The sequence below is a fragment of the Diabrotica undecimpunctata genome, chromosome 5 (assembly GCF_040954645.1).
Source record: "Diabrotica undecimpunctata isolate CICGRU chromosome 5, icDiaUnde3, whole genome shotgun sequence".
In the NCBI taxonomy this organism is placed as follows: Eukaryota; Metazoa; Arthropoda; class Insecta; order Coleoptera; family Chrysomelidae; genus Diabrotica; species Diabrotica undecimpunctata.
Window position 1 is genome coordinate 49,853,404 of NC_092807.1, and position 25,510 is coordinate 49,878,913.

At 35.8% G+C, this 25,510-nt stretch overlaps 1 protein-coding gene across 2 annotated transcripts in view; it reads left to right on the forward strand.

Moving 5' to 3' along the window:
• The window catches only part of tw (Protein O-mannosyl-transferase 2), a 96,212-nt gene extending 89,418 nt beyond the window's left edge, over window positions 1-6,794 (forward strand). Inside the window, exon 15 of one of the 2 annotated variants that reach the window (XM_072531932.1) lies at window positions 6,553-6,794. In XM_072531932.1, coding sequence (XP_072388033.1) covers window positions 6,553-6,560 — 8 coding nt within the window. In that variant the 3' untranslated portion in view covers window positions 6,561-6,794. Of the gene's footprint in view, window positions 1-4,221; window positions 5,551-6,552 lie in introns of those variants that run through there. The other variant, XM_072531930.1, reaches the window with a different exon arrangement.
• The last annotated feature ends 18,716 nt before the right edge of the window (window positions 6,795-25,510 follow it).

Sequence of the window (25,510 nt, forward strand, 5' to 3'; positions counted from 1 at the left end):
ATTTTGGCGAAACATTGTTCTTGTGTACTTTATATTTCAATCGATCCCATAACAGTTAAATTGGATTTAGCACACAATAATATGGAGGTAGTCTTAAAAGTGTGCCTCCCTAAATATAGTTGACGACTGGTGTAAACAAGAGAGACTGATAGTACAATGCTCAGAAAACACAAATTGTCAACTTCACCAGAAAAAAAAAACAGCACTACAAGGCCTAAAACCACCGGTGCTGGGAAGAACAGAGATTTCATTTGCCAAAGAAACAAAATACCTTGGGGTATATTTTGATCATAGGCTTACATGTAATACTCACATTCTGAAAACCACACATAAAGCTACTATGTCCCTGGGCAGATGTAGAAGAATGTGCGGTAAGAATTGGGGAACCCCAAAATGACTCTATGGTTATACAGAAGGGTTATTAGACCCATGATAACCTATGGCTCGGTGACGTGGTGGACAAAGACGCAGCAAGTGGGAGCAATAATGCTGCTAGGTAATACACAAATGCTAGCATGCTTGTGTATTACGGGGGCCATGAAAACAACTCCTACTGCATCGTTGGAAGTCCTGTTGAATCTACCAAGACTTCATATCTTTATACAGGGCGAAGCCAGATCAGTGATGCACAGATTAATCCATAGTCAGCGACATATAAGCCAGATGCATGGTACTGACAACAGAAAGCTAATCGAGGACCTAAAAGCCGATATTGTGATGGGGAAACCTATCGATGCAACAGTTACGAGATATAGCTTTAACAGTTCACAAAGTTCACAATTAAAATACCAGGCAGGGAAGACTGGAATAAAGGTGTACCCATACAAGCCGCTGCTACCTGGTACACGGATGGCTCAAAAACATCGGAGGGTGTGGGAGCCGGCATAGTAAGGACAAATCAAGGGATACATTTCTCGGTAAGTCTATCTAAGGATGTGACAGTTTTCTGGGCGGAAATAACTGCAATCTATCACTGCGTGGAAGAAATAGAAAGGCAGGAAAGAACGTTCTGTTCAGTTGCCATCTTCACAGATAGTCAGGCAGCGCTTAAGGCACTCAATTCTGTAGAGGTCAATTCTAAGCTAGTATGGGATTGCGTGTGTGCCCTAAATAAACTAGGAGACCGTAGCAAGGTTACGGTAGCCTGGGTACCGGGGCACGAGGTTCATGAGGGCAATGAAAAAGTAGATGAAATGGCCAAACAAGGCTCATCAATGCCATTCATTGGACCGGAACCCTTCTGCGGAGTTGCAAAATCAGTAACAAGAACGACTACAAGGAAGTGGGTAGCTCACAAATCTCTGGAATGGTGGAGGAATTCACCAGGACAAAGACAGGCGAAACAGTTCATTACAGAACATTTGCCAAAATTTACGGCAGACCTAATAAGCAAAGACAGCAAAACAGTTAAGGCCATAGTAGGTCTTCTAACAGGACACTGTAAGCTGAATAGGCACTTGAACCTGATGGGATTATCAGATAATGACCTGTGCAGATTCTGTCACCTCGAAGAAGAAACAGCAGAGCACATTTTATGTCAGTGTGACAGTATGGCAAATGTGCGGTTCTTTGCATTAGGAGAAGAAAATCCACCGGCAAATAGCTACATGGAAGGTACAGTCTGGAAGCTACTAGACTTTGTAAAAAGGGTCAGGCTAGAGAATGTTATCTAGGACTAGAGGACCACAATAGATCTGAAAAGGCCGCAGTGGAATAGGCCGAAAGGCCACCTCTCTTAATCTAATCTAAAAAGTGTGCGTCCATTATTCGTTGCAAAGTTGTCAACAACATACTGTACTTATGTAGTTATAATATGGCATGGTAAATAATATTTATTTTTAAATAAATAAATATAATAAAATAATAAAAAATAAACTTATTTTTAAATATTATTTCCATCAAGTAAATTTGATGTTTAAACTACAAGAAAAAAGTGGTAACTGTTTCAAAAATTCTCACAAAATTGTGTTCATCTGTGACTGGACTATTTTTTTTATGGTAGATACCTCTCGAAACTTAAGACACCGCTGAAATATAAATGACTTTATAATAAGCTTAATGTAAGGTTTTCGGCAATTATTTTTTTGGTAACTATAAGACTATAAGTGCTTACTATGTTGGGATAGTATCATGAGTTTTTTCCTGGTTTTTGCTCATGATTGACAATGGGATCACTAACGAGAGAATTTTACTGCCATGATTAAGTGTGACGAAGCACATTCAGAAGGAAACATGGGTAGACTACTTTCGATCCCTATTTGTTAAAGGTGACGATAATGAACCACCAACACCAAAGGTAACGACAAACGAAGAAATAAATATTGAGGAGGAAGAGGTAAAGGAAACATTAAGGAAATTGAAAAATAGAAAATCGCCAGGAGATGACAGAATACCGAATGAACTCCTAAAGTAGGGATGACAAGATCTGATCAAACAACTATTAAAACTAATCCAAAAAATAATAAAACAAAACAGAATTCCTCAAGAATCGAGATCAAGCATTACAGTATCTCTCTTCAAAAAGGGAGACAAATCGGACCCGGAAATTACAGAGGAATTAATTTATTAAACATAACACTAAAATTAACAGCCAAAGTGATAACAAATAAACTGAATGAAATTATAACACTAGCAGAAGAACAACAAGGTTTTAGGTCGGGAAGATCATGCATCGACGCTATATTTATAATAAGTCAAGTGAAAGAGAAATCATTAGAATACAACAAACCGACATATCTATGTTTCGTGGACCTTAAGAAGGCATTTGACCGGGTCAAATTAAAAGATTTATCTTTTAGAATCTATAGAATCTCCATGTACGGTACGCAAGAGAGATACCTCTAGGCATAATCAAAACGATCGAAAATATCTACCAAAACAACACAATAAAAGTAAAAGTAGAAGAAGAACTAATCGACCCTATTGAAGCTGGCAATTGGATAAGACAGGGAGATTCCCTAAGTCCTCTATTGTTCAACCTAATTATGGATGAAATAATAAAAAAAGTAAGAACTAAAAAAGGATACCAATTGGGAGAAAAACAACTTAAAATAATTTGCTATGCAGACGACGCAATACTACTCTCTCAAAGTGAAGATGATTTACAACGTATGCTGCACCAATTTAATATAACCGCCAGAATATTTAACATGTTAATTTCCCCAAAAAAGACAAAATGCATGGTTACAACAGCAAATTTAACAAGATGTAAATTGTAGCTGGAAGGTCAGATAATAGAACAAGTGATGGAGTTTAAATATCTAGGCATCACATTGTCTAACTACGGAAAGCTCGAAACTGAAGTGGAAGATCAGTTGAATATAGCAAATAGAGCCGCAGGCTACCGCAATGAAACAAAATGGAGAAATAAAAATATCGAGAAACAAATGAAAGGCAGAATTTACAAAATAGTCATCAGACCAATAATCACAGCGGCAGAAACAAGACCTCACATAGAGAAGACAAAAAGAATGTTAGAAACAGCAGAGATGAAAACACTTACAAAAATTGATAGTAAGACACTATGGGACAGAGCTAGAAGTACAGATATATGACGTAGTTGCATGTTGGAGAACATCAAGAATTGGGTAATAAATAGAAGAGTAGAATGGAACGATCATATAAGCCGAAAGACAACAAATAGAGTAGTAAAGACGACAAGAGACGGTTCCCCAATAGGAAGACGATCAGTAGGAAGATCACGAAAACGATGGAACGACAACTTACTAGAGGGACATTGAAAAACAGACAGAGTCATGTCTATATAAACAGAAGAAGAATATTAAGTGTGGTTGCCTTTTTGAAGACAGATTTTTTTTCAGATATTCTCAAGTTAAAGTTAATTTCATGTAATCAGATAAACTATACTTCAATAAAGTCGTCCCAGGAACGTGTAAAAAAAATATTGACTTATATCTTTTTAAAGACTTTTACTTTACCATAAGTCTTTTTTATTATAATGACGCAAGTACAATTAAATTACAAGAATACTTATTAAACCATGTCACAAAACAAAATAATCGGTTTAATTTGTATTTTGAGAACGATTTCCGAAGTAGAACTCAAAACACCATACATAATAAAGGTACTTTTAAATAAAATTGTAGTTAATTCACATTAAAGTAGTAGGGAAAAAATTATAGTTGGATGTCTACTAATTGACATACAGTTTTACATATATGTTTATTTCCTTGTTATCTGACATTTTTCATATTTTTTTAGGTATACTAATTGCCTATTTACTAGAAGAAATTCCAAGTTATTTTTCAACATCATCTGCAAAAATCATTTATCAAATACTTCTGGGAATTATATTGTCAACAGCTACTTACAGTTTCTATCTGTTTGCTCCTCTTGCCTATGGTATGGTTGGTCCGTCATCAAATGAACCAAACTCTACCATGGCTGGACTAAGATGGATGGAGAGTTGGGAGTTTTAAAAAATAAATTAGTTTACTTAGTATAAAAGACGATATTTAAAACAATAAATGAAACAAAGTTAGTTTTGTAAATTTAGGATGTCTATAAATGTTTATTTTATTCTTTGATAGAACAAAGTTGAATCTCCTTTTGAGTCTCTTCGTTTCATTTATTGTGTTATTTAATTTTATAGACTGATAAAAAGTTCTGACGTTCCATGCAGCTATCTTAATGGTATTTATTACGATGTTTCTATCAAGTCGCAATGCCTGGTATCTACCGTTGTGTGGCCGGTCACTGATTTTACATTGCCAAGCACGGCAACTCGACGACGCCAGTTGCTAGTCGGCTCACATACCACATTATTTTTAAATTTCTTACTCGTCATGATAGTTTTACTAAGGATATGTAAAGTGGTGGTCATTCCATGGCTTTACACATCCTTTTGCCGTTGTCTACTTAGTAGCTCTTCCGATTAAAATCTTTTAGCTAGTAAATGGGAGATTGTTATACCGGCATTCACTCGATCCCTGTCTGCTTTAGCCATCCAGTTGAATGGTGCTTGTCTTCTACCACGTTTTGATACCGACTTGGATTTTTCCTATATCAACTTTTTGACTGCGATCTACAATAAGGTGAATCTTCATATGCCAGCGGAATATTAGACTTATAAAATAAATCATATAAAGCGTTTGGCTGTTGGTGTTTGGCCCGCGTTTGTGAAACGCGGGAACCGAGTTGGTGGCAGTCAATAGGTTAAGACCTTTTGGCATTTCCTAATCTCTCCAGAGCTTTAGGGAGACAATTAAGTATTAAAAATGCCATAAACAAAATTATTTAAATTATTTACGCTGTACACTGCACCCTCTAACAGCATATTATTTGTAATTCCAAAATAATGTCCGTAAGTACATTTATTTTAGTTGATTTGGTTATGAAATTTTTTCTATGTCCAAGTTGTCTTATAGTTCCCAAGGTATAGCCGATGGCCAAAGTTGTTGAGATTCCCTGTATACATATATTATTCGTGTACTGTTAATTCTCAAAAAATAATTTATTTTTATATGTTTATAATAAAGATGTAATAGAAAGTACTATATGAAGATAATAAAAAGCAATTTTATTTAAGTACACGTTGACGCATATTTATTCACCTTCCTACCTACCTTGTTTATCATAAATTCAACACTCGGTACGACTAAAAGTAGCGTCTTGATTTGCTAAAACGAATTAAGGTGACAGCATCTTATCTTATATTGTGTAAAATTCTTAACAAAAAGTAAGATAACTGCAATAATCAATATTTTCATTGTTTTCTTTTTTTATTGTATTAAATCCATAGAAAGATTCCGTAGTATAGTTTATCTAGGCACAATTTTTCAACATAAACACGCCTCCTAATGCTATCAAAATTTGCTAAGTTTATATATTATGAAAATGTTCTCTCTAATTAAGTATTCAATTGTTAGTCAATGACATTCTTAGAAAGATAATATGAAGACTAAATTAGATTAGGGAGGTACAGGATACAAACAAGTGATGGGTCATGAAGGGGGCATTTCCAATGCTGCGAAGGGAGTATTTTTTTACGAACTTTAGTAATAATTTAGAACACTGAAAACTTATCTACAGGAGAGGTAATACACAAGTAACATTATCTTACCTGATAAATTTTTTCCGAAAAGTAAAAACTATTAACAGTAGAAGAAGAATTTAATTTTAAAATCGATTATAAATTATTAAAAGAGAAAGACTTATATATGCTGTCAACATAATTCGGCAAAAAACTCAGTGGCCCCATAAGCCTACAACTATTATTGTCTAGCATTTGTGAAAATTTATTTTTAAACTTTTAAAAGAAATCTAAAATATCTAGTGTATTCAACCTTGTATACACCTACAAATGTTTGATACAATAGTTTTGTTGATTGCGTTATTTTTTAATTTATTAATTTAGTATGTATTGCTTTAAGTACCATGAAATTAATAGAATAATTAAATCTACAATCGATAATAAAAATAATAAATATTTTTTTATTACAAAAATTTTTCAAATATTTGCTTTAATATTTTTTATAATACATTAATTTATTTTTTTTTAAACTTCAAGTAATCAAAAAAAAAATTCTTTAGATTTGTAGAAATAAAACTACAGAAAATATACCTAAAAATAGTAGACAAAGCTGTCCATCCAGGGATTAGTGCAGAAAAAAGTACATCTAGCAAGTTATGTGGGAGGAAATGATGAAACCGAAAGTTTTTACTACTAGAAACTAGAAAATAATGATAAAATCTAAATAGAGAAAACAAAAAATCATCTTATGTTAAGCTGTGGTCTCTGAGTAGAGAAGTAAATTTAACAAACGCGTCTAAATGATATGTAATATTTTATTTTAAGTGATATTAAAAATTCTTATTAAATAGCTTCTTTGTTGACCAAATTAGTTACTACCATATAGATTCTTATTTATAAACTGTTCTATAACATTGTAGTAAATAATGCTGCCCCTTTTTACCTATTATACCTGATAACAGAGGTGTATCGTGTGCAAGTAAGTAAGGGATACAATAAAACCAATAAAACTAATACTTTTAGACCATAAAAAATGTAAAAATAAAATAATACCCACTACAAATGTATATAAAGTGAATATATATACACTCGCGATCATAAAATCCGGGTCACCTTGAAAATCACCGATATTTCATTTTTAACGAGCTTTATCATAAATAATAATAACACAAATACAAACTAATGCATGTTTCTCAGAATTGTTGCGGTTTCCTTTGTAACAAAGAATTCCAATAGTGCCAATTTCGCGGTAAAGTGCACACTTCCCAAAATGAACGCTACCTGTAACTCCGCTTGTTTTAAATGTCTCGTTTGTGCTTCGAGTTTCTGTTAAAATGCAACGGACAAACGTTTATTATTGCCACCATTAGTGTTTATTAGTGCCATTATTAGTGTTTATTTTTTGACAAAAATGCCTTTGACTGTTGAAACGGCACAATTTGTTGCACTTGTGGAAGACGGTCACACTCAACGGCAAGTCGCAAGAAATGTTGGCGTAAGCCTTTCTACGGTTCAACGAGTGCTTCAACGCTTTCAGGAGGCAAGTTTGCTAACCAGGCGACCTGGCTCTGGACGAAGAACAACGACCACGGCACTAGATGACCGTTTCCTTGTGTTTCAGTCTTTACGAAACCGGACCTCAACAGCGGTTATGCATCAAAATCGTCTAGAGGAAGTACGAAATCGCAATTTTAGTGTTGCAACAGTCAGAAGAAGAGTTCGTTCTTCTTGACTATTTTCTCGGGTAATGGCTAGAGGACCGCCACTTCGCCGGGTGCCTCGAGTTGCACGACTAGCTTTTGCTCGACAATACGCGCGTTGGGGAATTAACGATTGTAGCAATTAGTTATTCTCAGATGAATCCCGTTTCTGACTAACTGGATCCGATGGACGTGTAAGAGTTTGGAGGAGAACCGGTGAACGATTTTAACAAGCTTGCATTGCTCCAAGAATGCCATTTGGTGGAGGCTCGGTCATGGCTTGGGGAGGTATATCCTCCGACTTCCACACAGAATTACCCTTCATCGAAAATGGGTCCCTAACTGCACGAAGGTACATTACGGAGATTCCGGAAGAACATGGTATGCCCAACATGGCAGGGCTTGGAGAAAACGCCGTTTTTATGCAGGACAACGTGCGATCGCACGTTGTCAGGATCAGTATGTAATGCTTGGACGAAGTTGTAATTACGAGGGTAGCCTGGCCAGCTAGGTCTCCGGACCTGAATCCCATCGAACATCTCTGGGACGAATTGAAAAAACGTATTCAAACCCATACACCTCCTAACAACGCACAGGAGCTTAAGGATCTGTTAGTGAGTGAGTGGAATAACATACCACAACATGTAATCCGGAGAAAAATTGAGAGTATGCCCCGTCGTCTGCAAGAGGTTATTAGAGCAAGGGGAGGCAATACACAATATTGGTCATTGAAATTTCACTGATTTTTTACCACGTTCTGTATTTTCCATATTTTTTCGTATGTCTGTTTTATCAACAATTTGATTTGTTTTCTGTTTTTTTCAATAAAAACAATAAAAACCATGTTTTTTCTTTTAAAACAAACATTGATGGCAAATAAAAAATACATTAGCCAAAAAAAAGGTTATTACTGCACCAGAGGTAAAAATATTGAAAAAACTTGAAATTTTCAAGATGACCCGGATTTTATGATCGCGAGTGTATTTTAATATAATTTTTATAGCTCTATTCATTTAATCTTTTGTTCTGTTCTTCAAATATTGAATTCATATCTTCTATCCATGCACTTTCCATTATCATCATCAACCTGTATGCGACCAATGCTGGACATAGGTCTCCCTCAGCTCTTTCCATCTCTCTCTGTCTTGTGCGGCTTGCATCCAGTTACTGCTAACATGCTTCAGGTCATCAGACCATCTGGTTGACGGGCGTCCTGTGCTCAGTAGTGCTTCTTGTCTTGGTCTCCACTCGACAATACGTTTTTTCCATCGGTTGTCTGATAATCTGGCGACGTATCCTGCCCGATTCCATTTCAGCGACGCGATGTTTTCTATGGCCCTTGTTGTTTTTGTTCTATGACGTATTTCTTCGTTTGATATTTGAGTCATGCGAATCTTATTCACTAGGTACCTTTTTTGTGAGTGTTAATATTTCCGCTCCGTAAGTGAGTACAGCTAACACACATTGGTCAAAGATTTTCCTTTTGAATCATATCAATCGGGTAGGTCCAATTTAAATACATAGTTTAATTTACCAAACGCTGCCCAGGCTAATCCTATGCGACGTAAGAGCTCACATGTCTGGTTATCTCTGCGAAAACGAATTTCATGTCCTAAGTACTTATACGATGCAGTCTGCACAATATCCCTTCCATCAACAGCAATATTTCGATTAAACACCAGATTAGTCATTACTTGGGTCTTGTTCTTATTAATCTTTAGTCCTACCTACAAGGAAGCGTGATATAATTTTTCAAACATTATTAGTGCATCATTCATACAATCGGCTATATTAACGATATCATCTGCAAATCGCAAATGACTGAGCTTCTCTCTATTTATGTTGATACCATGTTCTTTCAAATCTGCCTTCTTACAAGTATGTTCTAAAAGCGTCGTGAATAACTTTGGAGAGACGGAGTCTTCTTGCTGCACTCTTCGTTGCGTACAGAATTTATTTTTTCTTGTTAATATAGTCTTACGCTAGCTGTGGTGTTTTGGTAGATATATTTGATTATGTTAGAGTAGCGATGGTCTATTCGGCATTCTGTCGATGCTTTTAACATTTTCAGATGGCTTATGGTATCGAATGCTTTCTCGTAGTTCACAAATGTGTCAATGCCAATGGTTTGTTGTATTCTGCAGACTTCTCTATCAGGTTCTTTATCACTAGTAAGTGGTTGTTAGTGTTGTATCCTGATCTAAAACCAGCTTATTCTCTAGGCTGATAGAAGTCTAACTTATCGTCCAGTTTTTTTTTGGTAATTTTGGTGAAAAGTTTATATATGTGTTCTGAAGCCATTTTCATGTGGCATGTTAAAGGAATTACTATTTAAATGGGAATAAGACACAATTAAAGGTTAAATTAATTTTATTGACGTTTCCACTTTCGGAAATTCTAGGTCCTCATAAAATACTTCTATTTCTTCATCCCAGTGGGTCGTCGTTGGAGCATATGTCTGGATTTAGGTCTGTTCATCCTTAGGATCAAAAGCATGTTGGCTCATTGTGTCTTGTATTTGAGACACTTTAAAAATTTTAGACCAGTAGCGACGTGCATTAGGCAAATGGATAACTGACTTATAGATTGGTTGGTAATCTCTTGCAATATATTGACGTCAAAAAATATTTAAAAAATTGAAATGGAATAGAAAATTCTTGTACACATGCAGATAATGAAGAATTACCTGTGAATGCTAAAACATCTTCATTTAACAGTAAATCTTTTTTTTTTCACAAAATATTTTTGAATTTGCCTTTAAATAAATGGAACTCATTAGAATTTTTATCTAAGTCTTCCCTTATATATTCGTTTTCGGTCTCATTAAGGTTTTCATCTAATTCATTTCTTATATCTTCGATTTTCCTTATTTGTTCTCCGTTATTTTCTCCTGTATCTTCAAGTTCTGTCCCACTCAGCTCATCTTCAAATACCATTGGAATATTTATTATGTCTATATTTTCTAAATCTGCATCATTATTCAAGTCTTTAATATCACTTACATCACAATTATCTTCACTATCATCCCAATTGTCGATTATCTCTTGCAGTTCTTTATCTGATAGAGGCCTCTTCATATCCCAGTTAGACATCTAAAATAATATCAAAAATACTTTATGTATCATAAATGATACAAACAAATTATTTACTATACCTCTTAAAATAATATTAGATACTCAATAAATCTAATACTAGATGACTTGTGGATATTTACTAACCAGAAAACATAATTTAATACACTCAATTTTTATTAATAACCACCTACATATATGTATAACTTTGATAAACTCTGCGTTATCCTTAACGCCAGGGTTAAGCGCCTACTGACTAATTCGCGCGGTTTATAAAATATTAGACGTCGTTGCCATGTTACAAAATATGTATAATATAATAGAGTGGTATATATCGAATGTGTTACATAGTGCCGTTTGGATTTAATTTTATTTCACTGTGTTATTTGTGTAAATTCTCGGTATATTTCATATATGATACATTGAGCGATGTAGGATTAAAACGCCATGCTTGGCTAGCGCGTGTTGGCTAGTTGGTTTGGAAGTAGGGGAGAAAAGAGTGGAGATGGGAATGCTTTGGATTTGGACATGGTTTCTCCGGAGTTGGGAGGCTGAGGAAATCCATGAGCTTCCCTGGACAGATGTGCTATTCCTGAAGTAGATCTATCCCTTGACGGGATCGCAGAGAAGTATCCACCCGCTGTTTCCATACTTTCCGTACTTTCCATGTATTATTATAAATTTTTTACTTGGGCAATATTTCTAAACCATATAAACTGTTATGCATGTTCTTCTATAATTACAACTACCATCATAGTTGTTTTTGTTTGTCCACACGACTAAAGTCTACAGTTCAAAATATGTAAGGTGAATTGTAAAAAAGGATCTGCTTTTTTATCGGCTTCTACATTTGTAAAGTGCACCAACCTTTCGTCAACAATAATATTTCTAATGGCATACGACCACGAAAAATTAAACTATTTAAATCAGTTTTAAACTCATTATCATTTTTGGCTACATTAATTAAAAACTTTTAAAAAGTTCCTGTATTTTTAAATTACTCGCTTTTATGGCACGAAATTTGATTCATAATGTGAAAAGAGATATCCAACAATTCATCGCTGAATCTGAGACTTTTGTTATCTATTATTTTTATACTTTTGTGATATATAATATGTATTCTTTAAATCATTATAGCCAAGTTTTGTCCATAATATCTTTAGAGATAATATAACAAACGGGACCAGCAAAAAATTTATTTAGTTCTTGACAGTTGCAACGATAGTGTTCACTCTTATATAATTTTTGTAGTCACTTTTGTAAACTAAAAGTTGAATTTAACAATTTTTCTATCGGCCAATTACACTCAACCGTTGCAGAAGCCATGCACTTAAATAAAATTAGGAATTATTGGTTCACAAACGTGCAGTGACTCCGCCCATAGAGAACAAAGGAGTGACCTATTATACATATTTTATATGTAGTAGATAAATTGTTAAATCATGCAAAAGATCTATAAACATATTGGCAAATTGTCATGGAAGCTACCAACGCCTAAACCTGGTATATTACTGAAAAAAGAAGATTATTTTACAAGGTCACTGTCTGTCACTTAAAGAGTAATTGCCGTCTGGCGTGTCTAAGTCGCAAAGGTGAGCATCGTCTATTGGGTGCTATAGGAAAACAATGGAACGTAAAGTACATGTCAGAGCCATGGAGCAATTTGGTCAAGACCTTTGTCCGATAGTGGATTAATATGAGCTAAATCATAAATTAAAATAAAGGTCTATTTAATAGGATAATTGAGGTCTATCTGTCAACTTTTCCTTTTATTGATTTTAAGTTTTTGTTCTGTGTCATATAATTTATTCTAATCACTTAGTATGAAGTTAGTCAAGAAGTTAGTATATATTAGCACCGTTGTTCGGTGATATTAGTCACATTAATGACACAATGTTTTGTACACAATTATGTAATAGTTTTTAACGAATACTCGAAAGTTTTCATCTTGAATCTCCATGACACTTTTGATACGTTATAAACATTTTCCAGCCCATTTTAGTTGACAAATATAGTATATATATCCAATACACATACTTACTTTGGCCAAACTAATGCGTTAGTTAAATTTAACTATATAATAAATATAGTTCTAACTGTATATAATAATCCCTTAATATAGTCAACTTTTACCACATAGCTGAATAGATATTAATGTTCAGGTACTTGACAGGATGAGTCATGTGATGTACAGCAGATAAAAAGGGCGTTACCCTTATCCTTATAGAAAAGTAGCTTGTAAGAAGCATGGCGTGATAATAATATCAACGAATATAGACTTTATAATAGTAATAATAAATTGTTCTTCACACTAGTAGTGAAGAGTTTTTGTGAACCATACATTCTAATACATGGTGTCAGACGTAAAAATTAATAACAGTGTAAATATTTCTTTCGAAAAGAACTGTGTCTAGTTCCAGCGTAAAAATAAAAATGGCAAAAATGACATCATAATTGAATCCATACTTAAGCCTCCTACAGCTCTAGTTGTGGATGAAAACATCTCTGAAAATTGTCGTAAATCTAAACAAAACTGATTTATACATGACCACTAGTGATGTGATGTAGTAGATTTTAAGCCTAGTAGGCGAGAAAGGATTGGAGCTTTATAACACCTCGAATGATGTGCACGAAAAATGTAATTTCTGAAAGATTTAAATAACAGTATTATTTAATGCGAGGAGTTACAGGGTTACTAAAACCTATCCAAACAAACATAGTATAGCTAAAAAGTTAATATGATTCGTGATCGTATATTTATAGGACTTTACAATAGGGCCACGCAAGAAAAATTGCTTAGAGTCAGAATTAATACTCACGAAAACTATTGACACATATCAGTATATCAAAATGAGTCATCAATTAATAAAGTCAAACAACGAAATATAAAACCTTCACAAGTGTGTAATAGCCGTAGGTTCGGTCATTCTAGTCCAAAGTCTTGCTTGGGACAAGCCGTGTTAGTTTCAAGGTTGCAAATGTTTCCAAAGAAAATTATAAACCAGATCAACTGCAAAACTAGAAGAGCCAATAAAAGGAAGGAGCATATGAAGTAACAAAGGCCAGTGTAAGTGATCCTTTCAAGTCAGAAAGTGAGAGTGCCAGTCAGTGTAGTGAATGCGAGTATTATGTTAGTTCAATGAATTCTAGAAGTAAAATCAAGCCTAAAAAAGAAAAACCCATGTGGGTTGCCGAGATTTGTATAACCTATAAATCTGTTTCATTCAAATTTTTCTGAAACTTAAGATCAGCTGAGGTAAGCACTTTGCCTATGAATATACTTAAATAAGTAACTTCAAATTTACAGTTTAGTAAATCTATAGCACCATAAAATACTTAGCACTACAAAAATTTTTGAAGCGAAGCTACACTAACGTTGTATTCACATCGATTCACTACTCTCCATCAATTCGTTTCTAGTCTTTATATATTTATTTTAAGCAGGTTTAAATTAAAAACTACATTAAAAATACCTAACTAACAAAATACAGACATTAAATGAAAAGGAAAAAATTAAAAGAATATATGGCAATATAAGATGTAGGTAGTCAAACAAACTAAAAATAATTTATCGATACTATCATTCGATTGATAACTATTCTAGAACAATCATTGTAAATGTCATCAAATTAATAACCATATTGAATCATCTATTTAATTTTTTATTTTAGACACTTTCGTTTTAAAATGAGTTGCTCAGAGGCAAAGGTGCCTAACCCCAAACATTTCTTTTACTGGATTAGGCTTAATAAGTGCTTATAATTTCTGTAAAAATCGTGTGCAGAATCAGCCTAAACTTAATTTTTGTTGGTATGGTTTCCTCATCTATAATCTGGTTTTCGCACTAACAAAATGTCATAGGAAGCTTCGGGCAAAACTGCCTAACGTTGGGTGGAGTATTCTGTGGCCTAACCAACAAAAACATGGCGGGTGTAAATATGAGCAGTGACACATCGGAGCCTCTCGAATCCGATTTCAGCGATACAGATAGCGATTATGATCCCAGTTCTTCAAATATCGAGTCTTCAGGTAAGTCACATTATTATTAATATTTAAATATAAAATAAGCAAGATAATCCTTAAATACCCATTTATAAACAAATGTGGTTTAGGCTGTTTTGCCACAAACTTATTTGTAATATATTTTTTATTGTTCTAGACAAGAATAATGGTGATTCGAGTGAAAAAAACTCAATAAATTGGTTGTCGAACACTAAAAATCAAGACAATGATGAACCAGAAGGCAAATCGCACTAACATTCCAGAAAGAGAGTAAGAAATCTTGAGAACCATGCAAGATATAAAAGGAAGATAGCCAGGGAGAAAGGAGAAGAATATATGACAGAAGAACTAAAACGTAAAAATGCTAAAGAACTCGTAGTTGGATCATGTTCGTGCAAAATGAAGTGTCATATGAAAATTTCTAATAAACGAAATCGCAGATCGAGAATCGCAGCAAAAAATATCAGTCTTTGATCTTCAGAAAACGCTTCCTACTCCTGAATTAAGTACAGGTATAGTTTATTATAAGAGACAAGTGTGGACATATAATTTGGGCATCCATAATGAAGTCACAGAAACAGGACACATGTATGTCTGGTCTGAAAATATCGCATCCCGAGGAGCTCAAGAGATAGCTTCATGCTTAATAAACCATCTTGAGGCGCACTTACCTGATCCAACCGAATATCTGATTTTATATAGCGATGCTTGTGGGGGCCAGAATCGGAATATAAAGGTGGCTTTAGTGTTAAGCAATTCAAAAGTATAAATCATCACTCAAAGTTATAGAACAAAGATTTTTTGTATCTGGACTTAGTTTTAATACATGCGATCAAGATCTTGGGTTGATTGAAAAGGAGAGAAAACATCATGATCGAATTTTTGATCCCGATGATTGGGTTTCCATAATTTAATCGGCCAAAAAAAGAAATCCAAAATTCCAGGTCAAAAGAATGAACTCACTAGAGTTTTTTAGTAGAAAGTCCCTTGAGAATAAGATAACAAATATAAAAGTTACTATAACTGGCGAAAAAGTTGAATGGCTTAAAATTCAACAGATAAAGTATCTTAAAAACGAACCAAAAAAATTTTATGTAAAATATACAGCACAGGACATTGGTTTATTTCATGAGGTTAATTTAAGCAAGATAACCAAAGGCCGCCCATTATCATCTACTGTAATGTACAACCTAGATGTTTTGTATCAAGTGGGAGAGCAATAACAAAAGAAAATAAAAAGGATTTAATGGACTTACTTAAGTTTATTCCAGTTGAGTTCCACAGCTTTTATTCTGGATTGAAAGATAGTTCCGACGCATAAGATGAGGGCTTAGAAGAAGCAATTATACATGAAAATTAAAAATACGCACTAGAATAAGTTTTTAGCTAATAAGTTGGAGATTTGTTTTCTGTTTATCTTAATTTTTGTTTTGGACAATTTACTTGTTTTAGTTTTCTTTATGGCAATTGTGCCTAAACATAGCTTAACACACAAGTTTCTCTAGGAATAAATTTCGTTGTAACGGCAAATGTCCTTATACTTTTTGAACACAGAATTAGAATAATAAAACTTAGGTGAGATTTTTCCTTAAATATTGTTTTAAGCTTTTCCTTAAAAAAATTTAAGTTTTACATTTTTTTTTATCAAAAATTATATTTTTTATTTAAAATTAACTTTGACATGATTTATCACAAAAACTTCACTTTGTGGCTTAGTCACCTTTGTCTCTGAGCTACTCAAATAATTTCATATAAATACAATGTCGGTTTTTTAAAATTATCAGTTCGACTATTGTGTTAAAGTGAGACAAAAAGAGCAATTAGCAAAACATTTTAAGTAGAATTTTCATATTTATACATTGGAAGAGGTTTCTAAATCAGCACATATTAAATGTTATGTCCTTTTACGAAATATTAGTCACAGTAAACAGTTGGAAGAGTCCATTTACGAGACGAGAAGAGTCCGTTATACAACATGTAAACTTTTTCAATTTTATGAAGACTCGTAAAAAATCTATAAAAATAATACAATTACTTTATTCAAGTTTAAAAATATTATTTAAATATTAAAAATACAGAAAACAGTATGAAGCTTCGTGCTAGTCTACAGTACTTCTGCTTCTATACTGGCGAAGCTTCTATACTGGCGTTGCATTACTTTGTTCTTTATGGTAAAATGAGGCGAGCGTCACGGAACTAGCGCCACAAGATGGCGTCTTTACGGGTAGCGTTACAAAATAGCGGTTCTTTACATCGATTCACTAATCTCGATTAATTCGTTTCCAGTGATCATTTATTTATTCTAAGCTGGTTTAAATTAAAAATTGCATGAAAAATAACATTTCAGACTATAGACATTAAATGAGAAGTAACAAATTAAAAGAATATTTGTCAATAAAAGATATAAATACAATTATTTTAAGCGTAGTATGCGAGAAAGCATTGGAGCTTTATAACACCTCTAATGATGTGCATGAATAATGTATTTTCTGAAAGATTTTAGTCCAGTCGTCAGAGAGTTGACCCTAAAAATCATACGAACAAGCTGAATTTTGCAGAGAATATTAATTTTGGGACTTTAAAAAAGATGCAAAAAAGTTAACCACTTTTACCCCCGAGCTTCCTCCTAAAACCCCCTCGCAGGGGGGTAAAAACGAAAAAAATCGATTTACGAAGAATCTGTACACCGTAGAAAAAATGTTTCAAATAAAAAATGTAGCTGAGATAATTTTGAATAAAAATATTTATAAGCATTTTTTGTGTAGAATGAACCGTTCTCTTAAAAAAAAAAGACTTGAAGTGACCGTCGATTTTGCATGTCAGTTACGCCCGTGAAATCAATTCAGTTCATAAATCGTAGTAATTTTCACTATTTATTTACTATTCCACTTTTTCTGACACCACTGTAGTATTTTTATTAATCTAATTTATTGTCTTTATTTATTATCAAAGGTTCTAAATTTATAACACTTACAAGTTTATTAGAATCTTTATATATTTATTACAGTTTTACACTTATCACTAAGAACTAGAACACAACTACTTTAATTTATATCATTTATTTACAATATTTATTTCGTACTAAAAACTCGACTTCATATTTAAAACTAACTGTAACTTCCTCTATATTTATACTAAACAACCGTTAGACTAGAATTCCGGCGATTCCCTTTGAACAGACGAGGTCACCCGGACTGGTTTTTCATTCGACCTGCTTCTGGAAACTTCGAATCGTAGGAGATCCGTCAGATATTACCTGGGGTTTCTGCCGGCTGGTGTATGATCTAGAAAAGACTTGAATGGAATAGAATTAGGAATATAATATTTACAGTTAAATATGAATCATATATTTATCGTAACATTGCCTCCCTCTTAAAAGATGGTTCCTCTTGGAAACTTGTCGGGACTGGAACTGGAACGGCATGATGGTATCGATAACTAGACCCTCTTTTACAACTTCCAGTTGTATAAAAATGACAAAGGGCGGTTTTCTCTCCGCACCAGTAACTATGCGAATTGCAATAGACTAACACCTGGACGTCGGTGTCTTTAAAGATCTCCTCCACCATACTTCGGATAACCCTCCAATCTAATTGCCGGCACTCTAACTTTGGCATGGCTAACTTTTGCACGTCGGACTCTAGTACGTGCTCTCTCAATTGAAGTAAGGCTTCCCATACATCTCGGTAGGTAGGTTGGTCACGGGCAGTGTCTTTTGTCCTTCTTCTTAAAATGCCTATCCGTTCCGGATGTTGGCGATCATCACGGCTATCTTTACTTTGTTTATTGCAGCGCGGAACTCTTCTTCCCGGTCCTCTCTTACCATTTACCTTCCCTTGGAGAATCAGCTGGAGAAGGCCGTAACGTTCTTGATTTCTCATTACATGTCCTAGATATTCCAACTTTTTAGTTTTGACGGTCATGAGAATTTCACATTCTTTCCTCATTCTACGCAGGACCTCCACATTAGTAACTCTGTCAACCCAGGATATACGTAAGATGCGCCTATAACACCACATTTCGAAAGCTTCGAGCCGATTCATAGATGCAACAGTCAGCGTCCACGCTTCCATTCCGTAGAGCAGAACTGTGAATATGTAGCAGTTCAATAGACGGCATTTTGTTTTTAATGATATGTCTCGACTGTTGAAAATGGTTCTCATTCTAACGAATGCTGCTTTTGCTTTTATTATTCGCTGTTTAATTTCTGTTGAGTGGTCCCATTGGCTATTTAAATTGTTGCCTAGATATATATATTGCTCGACTCTTTCGATATTCTGTTGGTTGATTGTAAGTTGAGCGTTTAGTATTGGTTTTTTACTAATTGTCATAAATTTGGTTTTCTTTATGTTAAGAGCTAGTCCGAATCTGTTGCTGACTTCTGTTATGCAATTTTTTAATATCTGTAAGTCATTCAGATTATCGGCAAAAACTATAGTGTCATCTGCATATCTAATGTTATTCAACCATTCACCGTTTATTAATATTCCTTTCGCACAACCGTCTAAAGCTTCCTTAAATACCCATTCAGAATAAATATTGAACAACAATGGAGACAAAATACAGCCCTGTCGTACTCCACGTTCTATTGCAATTTTATCAGTTAACTGGTCTTCTATTTTGATTTTGGCCGTTTGATTGTAGTAAATGTTTCTGATAATTCTAAGATCTTTGTTGTCAATTCCAATTTCTTGCATTCATTCATTCATTTTGGCTTTACAACCCTGTGTGGGTCCTAGCCTCCCCAAGAATTTTTCTCCAGTCGTCCCTATCCATCGCCTTCCTCCGCCAAGCACGTATTTCCATATTTCTCATGTCTTCATCGATGTTATCTAGGAATCTTGTTCTGGGTCTTCCTCTTCTTCTTTGACCAATAGGTCTATCAAGGAGCGTTTTTCTAGCTGGGTCGGTTTGCTCCATCCGCATTACGTGGCCTACCCACCTCAGACGTCCTATCTTTATGTGTTTTACGATATCTGGTTCCTGGTATATCCTATAGAGTTCGAAGTTGTATCGTCTTCTCCAGACACCATTTTCATTTACCGCTCCATAGATGCGCCTTAGTATTTTTCTTTCGAAACATCCTAACATGTTTTCATTGCTTTTTGTTAAAGTCCAGGTTTCTGAACCATATGTTAGGACTGGGCGTATTATTGTTTTGTAGAGTTTTACTTTTGTATTTCTTGATATAACTGTAGATTTAAAAAGGGGATTAAGCCCAAAATAGCATCTATTAGCCGTGCAAATTCTGCGGTTTATCTCTGCGGTAGTGTCATTTTCAGTATTGACGAGCGTTCCCAGGTATACAAATTCGTTAACTGCTTCGATGACGTCATTTTCTATAACAAGTGGCCGTAGTGTTTGTGGTTGCGTACCTATTTTCATGTATTTTGTTTTGTTGGTGTTTATTATTAAACCCATTTTTGTAGCCGCTTCCTTTAATGCTACGTACGCCTCTCGTGCTGCGTTTTCCGTTCTCCCAACAATATTGATATCATCAGCATATGCTAAGATTTGCACAGATTTGTTATATATTGAGCCGGTAGTTGTGATTTGTGACGTACGTATTACTTTTTCCAGAGCTAGATTGAATAGTATACAGGAGAGTGGGTCTCCCTGACGTAGCCCGTTATTTGTTTTAAAAGGTTCAGAGAGTTCCCCCTGGATTCGTACTTTGCATTCAACTTTTTCAAGGGTTAGTTTGGTTAAACTTACCAACTCATTTGGTACTCCTAGGTCTATCATTGCTCTAAACAATTCTCTTCTATTTACAGAGTCGTAGGCTGCCTTGTAGTCTATAAATATGTGGTGCGTGTCTACACCGTATTCCAGTGTTTTCTCTAGAATTTGTCTTAGGGTTGAAATCTGATGAATTGTTGATTTACCACCTCTGAAACCAGCCTGGTATTGTCCTATTATTCGCTCTGCATATGGTGCCATACGATGGCATAGTATATTGGAGAATATTTTATACGCCGCATTTAGGAGCGTAATTCCTCGATAGTTAGAGCATTCAAAGATATCACCCTTTTTGTGTATGGTGCAAAGTATTCCAATATTCCAATCATTGGGAAGGGACTTCTGTATCCATATTTCTTTTATAAGCTGCTGTAGGGCTATTATGATATCGTGGCCACCTTCTTTATATAATTCCGCTGGGAGATTATCTATTCCGGGTGATTTGTTTCTGGCTAGTTTGTTTACAGCGTCTTTAACTTCCAGGATCGTTGGTGGATCCTCCTCCCTCTCGTCTGCTCCGCTTACCTCGCAGCTTTCGTCTTCCGGGTTTTCTTCTTCCTCTATATTAAGTATCTGGTTAAAATATTCCGTCCATCGGTTTAGTACGTCTGTTCTTGTTGTTAAGAGATCGCCATTTAAACTTCTACATTGATTTGTATTTGCCTTAAATTCTTTTCTGTTGATGTTAACTTTCTTATAGAATGTTCTGAATTCTTTCTCTCTGTTGAGGTTTTCTATATATTGAAGTTCCTTTTTTAAGTGGTTTCGTTTCTTCATTCTGTGTATTTTCTTTTCTTCTCTTCTCTTTGTCTGGTAATTCTCTATACTTGTTCTAGTTCGGCGGGTAAGCATTTTTGCATAGGCTTCATTTTTTTTCTGTGTTGCGTCTTTGCATTCATCGTCAAACCAGTGATTTTTTCGGGTACAAGTTTCTGTTCCTATTTCATCTTGTGCTGCTGACTCAATATCTTCCCTTATCCTGTTCCAGAATTTCCTGTAATTTCTTGCATTAGAGTCATTAATTTGTCATGTTTTACTCTGTCAAATGTTTGCTCTGTTTTATTTTTCAATTGGTTAATATCGTACTTCATAATTTTTGGTCTTTGAACTTTCTTTAAACTAAGTTTCATTTTGGCGATAAGTGGATTGTGGTCCGAATTTATGTCGGATCCCGGGTACGCTTTAACAGATGTTATAAAGTTTCTAAATCGTTTGTTAATAAGAATATAGTCTATTTGATTTCGTACTGTGTGATCTGGAGTATCCTGGGGAGATTTCCACGTATATAGTCGTCTTGGAGGAAGATTATAAAAGGTGTTTGTCACTACGAGCTGTTCTTCAGCTGCAAATTCAATCAAACGGTCTCCGCGTTCATTACGTTCCCCTAGACCAAAGGATCCCACTAAATTTCCACTTTGTCCTTTGCCAACTTTGGCATTAAAGTCTCCCATTATTAGTATTATTTCGTTTTTCCGAATCCTTTTGACAATGTTAGTAAGGTCATTGTAAAATTCTTCTATGATTTCTTCTGGGGCGTCCGCTGTAGGAGCGTATACTTGAATAATGTTTGTTTTTATGGGAGTTGTGTTTAGCTGAACTAAGAGCATCCTTTCTGATACAGGTACAAAGTGATTGACACAATTGGCGATTTTATTATTCATAATTAGACCCACTCCATTTATATGTTCGTTCTTAAGATTTCCTGAGTAGAATATTTTGTGATCTTTGATAACTCGGTATCCCGTATCTGTCCAGCGCATTTCGCTTATTCCCATAATATTAATCGAGAGTCTTTCCATTTCTTGAATGGCATTATAGATTTTTCTCGCCTCGTACATTGCCTCGTTCCATGTACCTATCTTTATGGCTGTTCGCAATACTCTTAGAGATCCATCATCTAGAATGTAGTTTGGTTCGTGAGGATTTCTCTTGATTACGACCTGGAAGGCCTTACGGTTTGAGCTAGATTTACCTTCCCTGCCGGATCTTGAATTCCGATTTTCATGATCACGGAATCTTAAAGTTTTTTATCACCATGATAATTGTACTAGAGATACTTACAAGAAGTCTTTAATGCAGTGGTTTCTCCTTGCCTTCTGCATCCTTATGCCGTTCACTAAAAGTCTTAGTTCCTCCGCCTTCGAAGCCGATTTCTCAAACTCCAGGACAAAAGAGTGCCCTAAGATCGCAGTATCACAGCCGCTTAACTCATAATGTGAGTGTCGCCTGTGAGTATCTGGAATTAAGCCTACAGGATTTTTACTTCCCACAGCCTTAATCCAGTAATAACATTACTGCTTCCTAATGTCATATCCTCAGTTGATCCGCGGGTACTTATTTGGCAATGCCTTATTCGTACCTGTCCTGCATATCTGCAGGAACTTTCCCTATCAGCCATATGGGACGTGCCGTGTCGAGGTTGAGGATATCCCCCGCCCAGTCTGTCTTCCGTGAAGTACAGAAGAGCCCCTACTCAGTTCAGAGCTCCTCCTCCACGAAAGCTGAGACCGGCCACGGTCTTTTGTCTTTTGTTACCAGGTAGAAAAGGTAACGTGATGCATCTTGGAGTAACAAGACTTTTCCGGGAGCTGGCACTTGGCATTGAAGTTCTGCAACTCGACCGAACTTCCTTCGAAAAATGGATACTAACCCTGATGCGTCTTTGATACTGGCCGGGATGGTAAGGGCCAGTGAGTAGTCATCGGGAAGTGCGAGTAGATCTTGCTTTTCTTCAGTGGTAACACCATGTCTTCCTTTACCGATGCCTCCATAGGCCTCCATGAATTCCTTAAACGTGAGTTCAGACACATCTTGGACTTAGTTTACTTTCACTTCTTCATCTACGTCGTGGTCACATTCGAAAGACGCCAGCCGGTTATGGTGTACTATCATCGGCTTTCCCCTCGGAATCTTGCTTATTCGGTAGATGACATCGTTGATCTTCTCCATAATGAGGTATGGACCTTCCCAAAACTGCTGCAACTTGGGAGAACAACCTTTTCGCTTCTTGGGATTATGGAGCCAGACTTTGTCGTTCTTCTTAAAGCACCCCTTTTCGGCTTGAGTATCGTACCGTTTCTTCATTCGGTCGCTAGCGATTTGAAGATGTGAACGGACCAACTCGTGTACATCGTCCATTCTTCTTCGTAATTCGATCACATAATCTTCACCTGCTACATCCTCTCTAGGTCGACACCCAAACTCTAGATTGCAAGGTAGTCGCATCTCGCGTCCGAATAGGACTCTGGCTGGTGTCTGGCCTGTTGATTCATTAACAGCAGATATGTAGGCCATTGTGAACAACGGAAGATATTGGTCTCAGTCTCGCTGATGATCGGACACCATCTTTGTCAAATACTTGCCAACTGTCCTATTCATTCGTTCTACCATACCATCCGATTGCGGATGATACGCGGTAGTTCTTGTTTTCTTTATGCCCAGTCTATCACATATTCCTTGGAATAGATCGCCTTCGAAGTTCCTTCCTTGGTCACTATGGATCTCCAAAGGCACTCCAAATCGGCTGTAATATTCTTGGATCAACTTATCTGCAACGGTGGCGGCCTTCTGGTCTGGAAGTGCGTAAATTTCGACCCACTTAGTGAAGTAATCCATTACTACCAACATGTACTTGCCTCCATTTTCACTTTCTGGAAATGGCCCAACGATGTAAAAAGCTATTCTTTCAAACGGGCTTCCAACCTTATATTGTCTCATAGGAGCTCTCCTTTTTCGGTGACGCCCGTTACTCGTAGCACAAATAGTACATTTCTTACACCAGTCTTTTACGTCGTCGGAACTGTTCATCCAATAAAACCGTTCCCGAATTCGCTGAATGGTTTTCTTTACACCGAAATGCCCTCCTGATGGACTGTCGTGTAACTGACGAAGTACTTCGGCTGTTCTGCTCTTTGATATCATCAACTGTCTTCTCTTCTCTGAACCGTCATTATTTTCCAGTACTCGTTTGAGCAAGCCATCTTCCATGATAAATAAGTCCCACTGGGCCCAATACGTCTTAACTACTGAGCATAGATTTGATATTTCTTGCCAAGGTGGTCGACGGTTTTCCTCTTTCCATTTTCGAATTTTTTGTATAACTGGATCTCTCTCTTGTTCTTCCCTTATCTTAGTAGGCGTCCAATCGTCGTTGACCATCGTTGTTCTTAGCACTGCTGCTTCCTTGGATTCCGTTTTGTTGCAGTAGGAACACTCTGCTGGGCATGGCCTTCTGGAAAGAGAATCAGCGTTTCTGTGGCTAACTCCGGCCCGGTGCTCAATCTTGAAATCGTATTCTTGGAGTCGTTCGATCCATCTGGCTATCTGACCCTCTGGATTCTTAAACTGCATCAACCTTTAAGGGCGGCATGGTCGGGTCGGATTAAAAACTTCCTTCCGTAGATGTATTGATAAAAGTGCTCTACTGATTTCACTACTGCTAGAAGTTCTCTTCTCGTAACACAATAATTCCGCTCAGAAGAGAACTTTACTAAAATATCCAAGGACTCTTTTCTGTCCTCCTTGAATCTGAGATAGCACTCCTCCAATTCTGTATCTGTATCTAAGATGAACTCTCCTTCTGGCAGAGGGTATCCTAAAATTGGTGTTGTGATTAAATGCTTTTTTAAGGTCTCAAAGGCATTTTGGCAGTCTGTATCCCAGCGGTAATCTCTTGCTTCCTCTGTAAGTCGCGTTAATGGCTTAGCGATATCTGCAAACTTCTTAATAAACCTCCGGTAGTAAGTACATAGTCCAAGAAAACTTCTCACTTTATGTTTGTCCGTTGGTTCTGGCCATTCCTTAATGGAATCGATTTTTCCCTTATCCACGGCCACTCCTTCTTTACTGACTATATGACCCAGATAATTGACTTTACCTTGAAATAACTTCTTGGGGTTTAACATCAATCGGGCAGCTTTAAGTCAATTAAAAACGTTTTCTAAATTCTTCAGATGATCTTCAAATGTCTCCCCCAAGACGATTATGTCATCTAGATAAACCAGGCA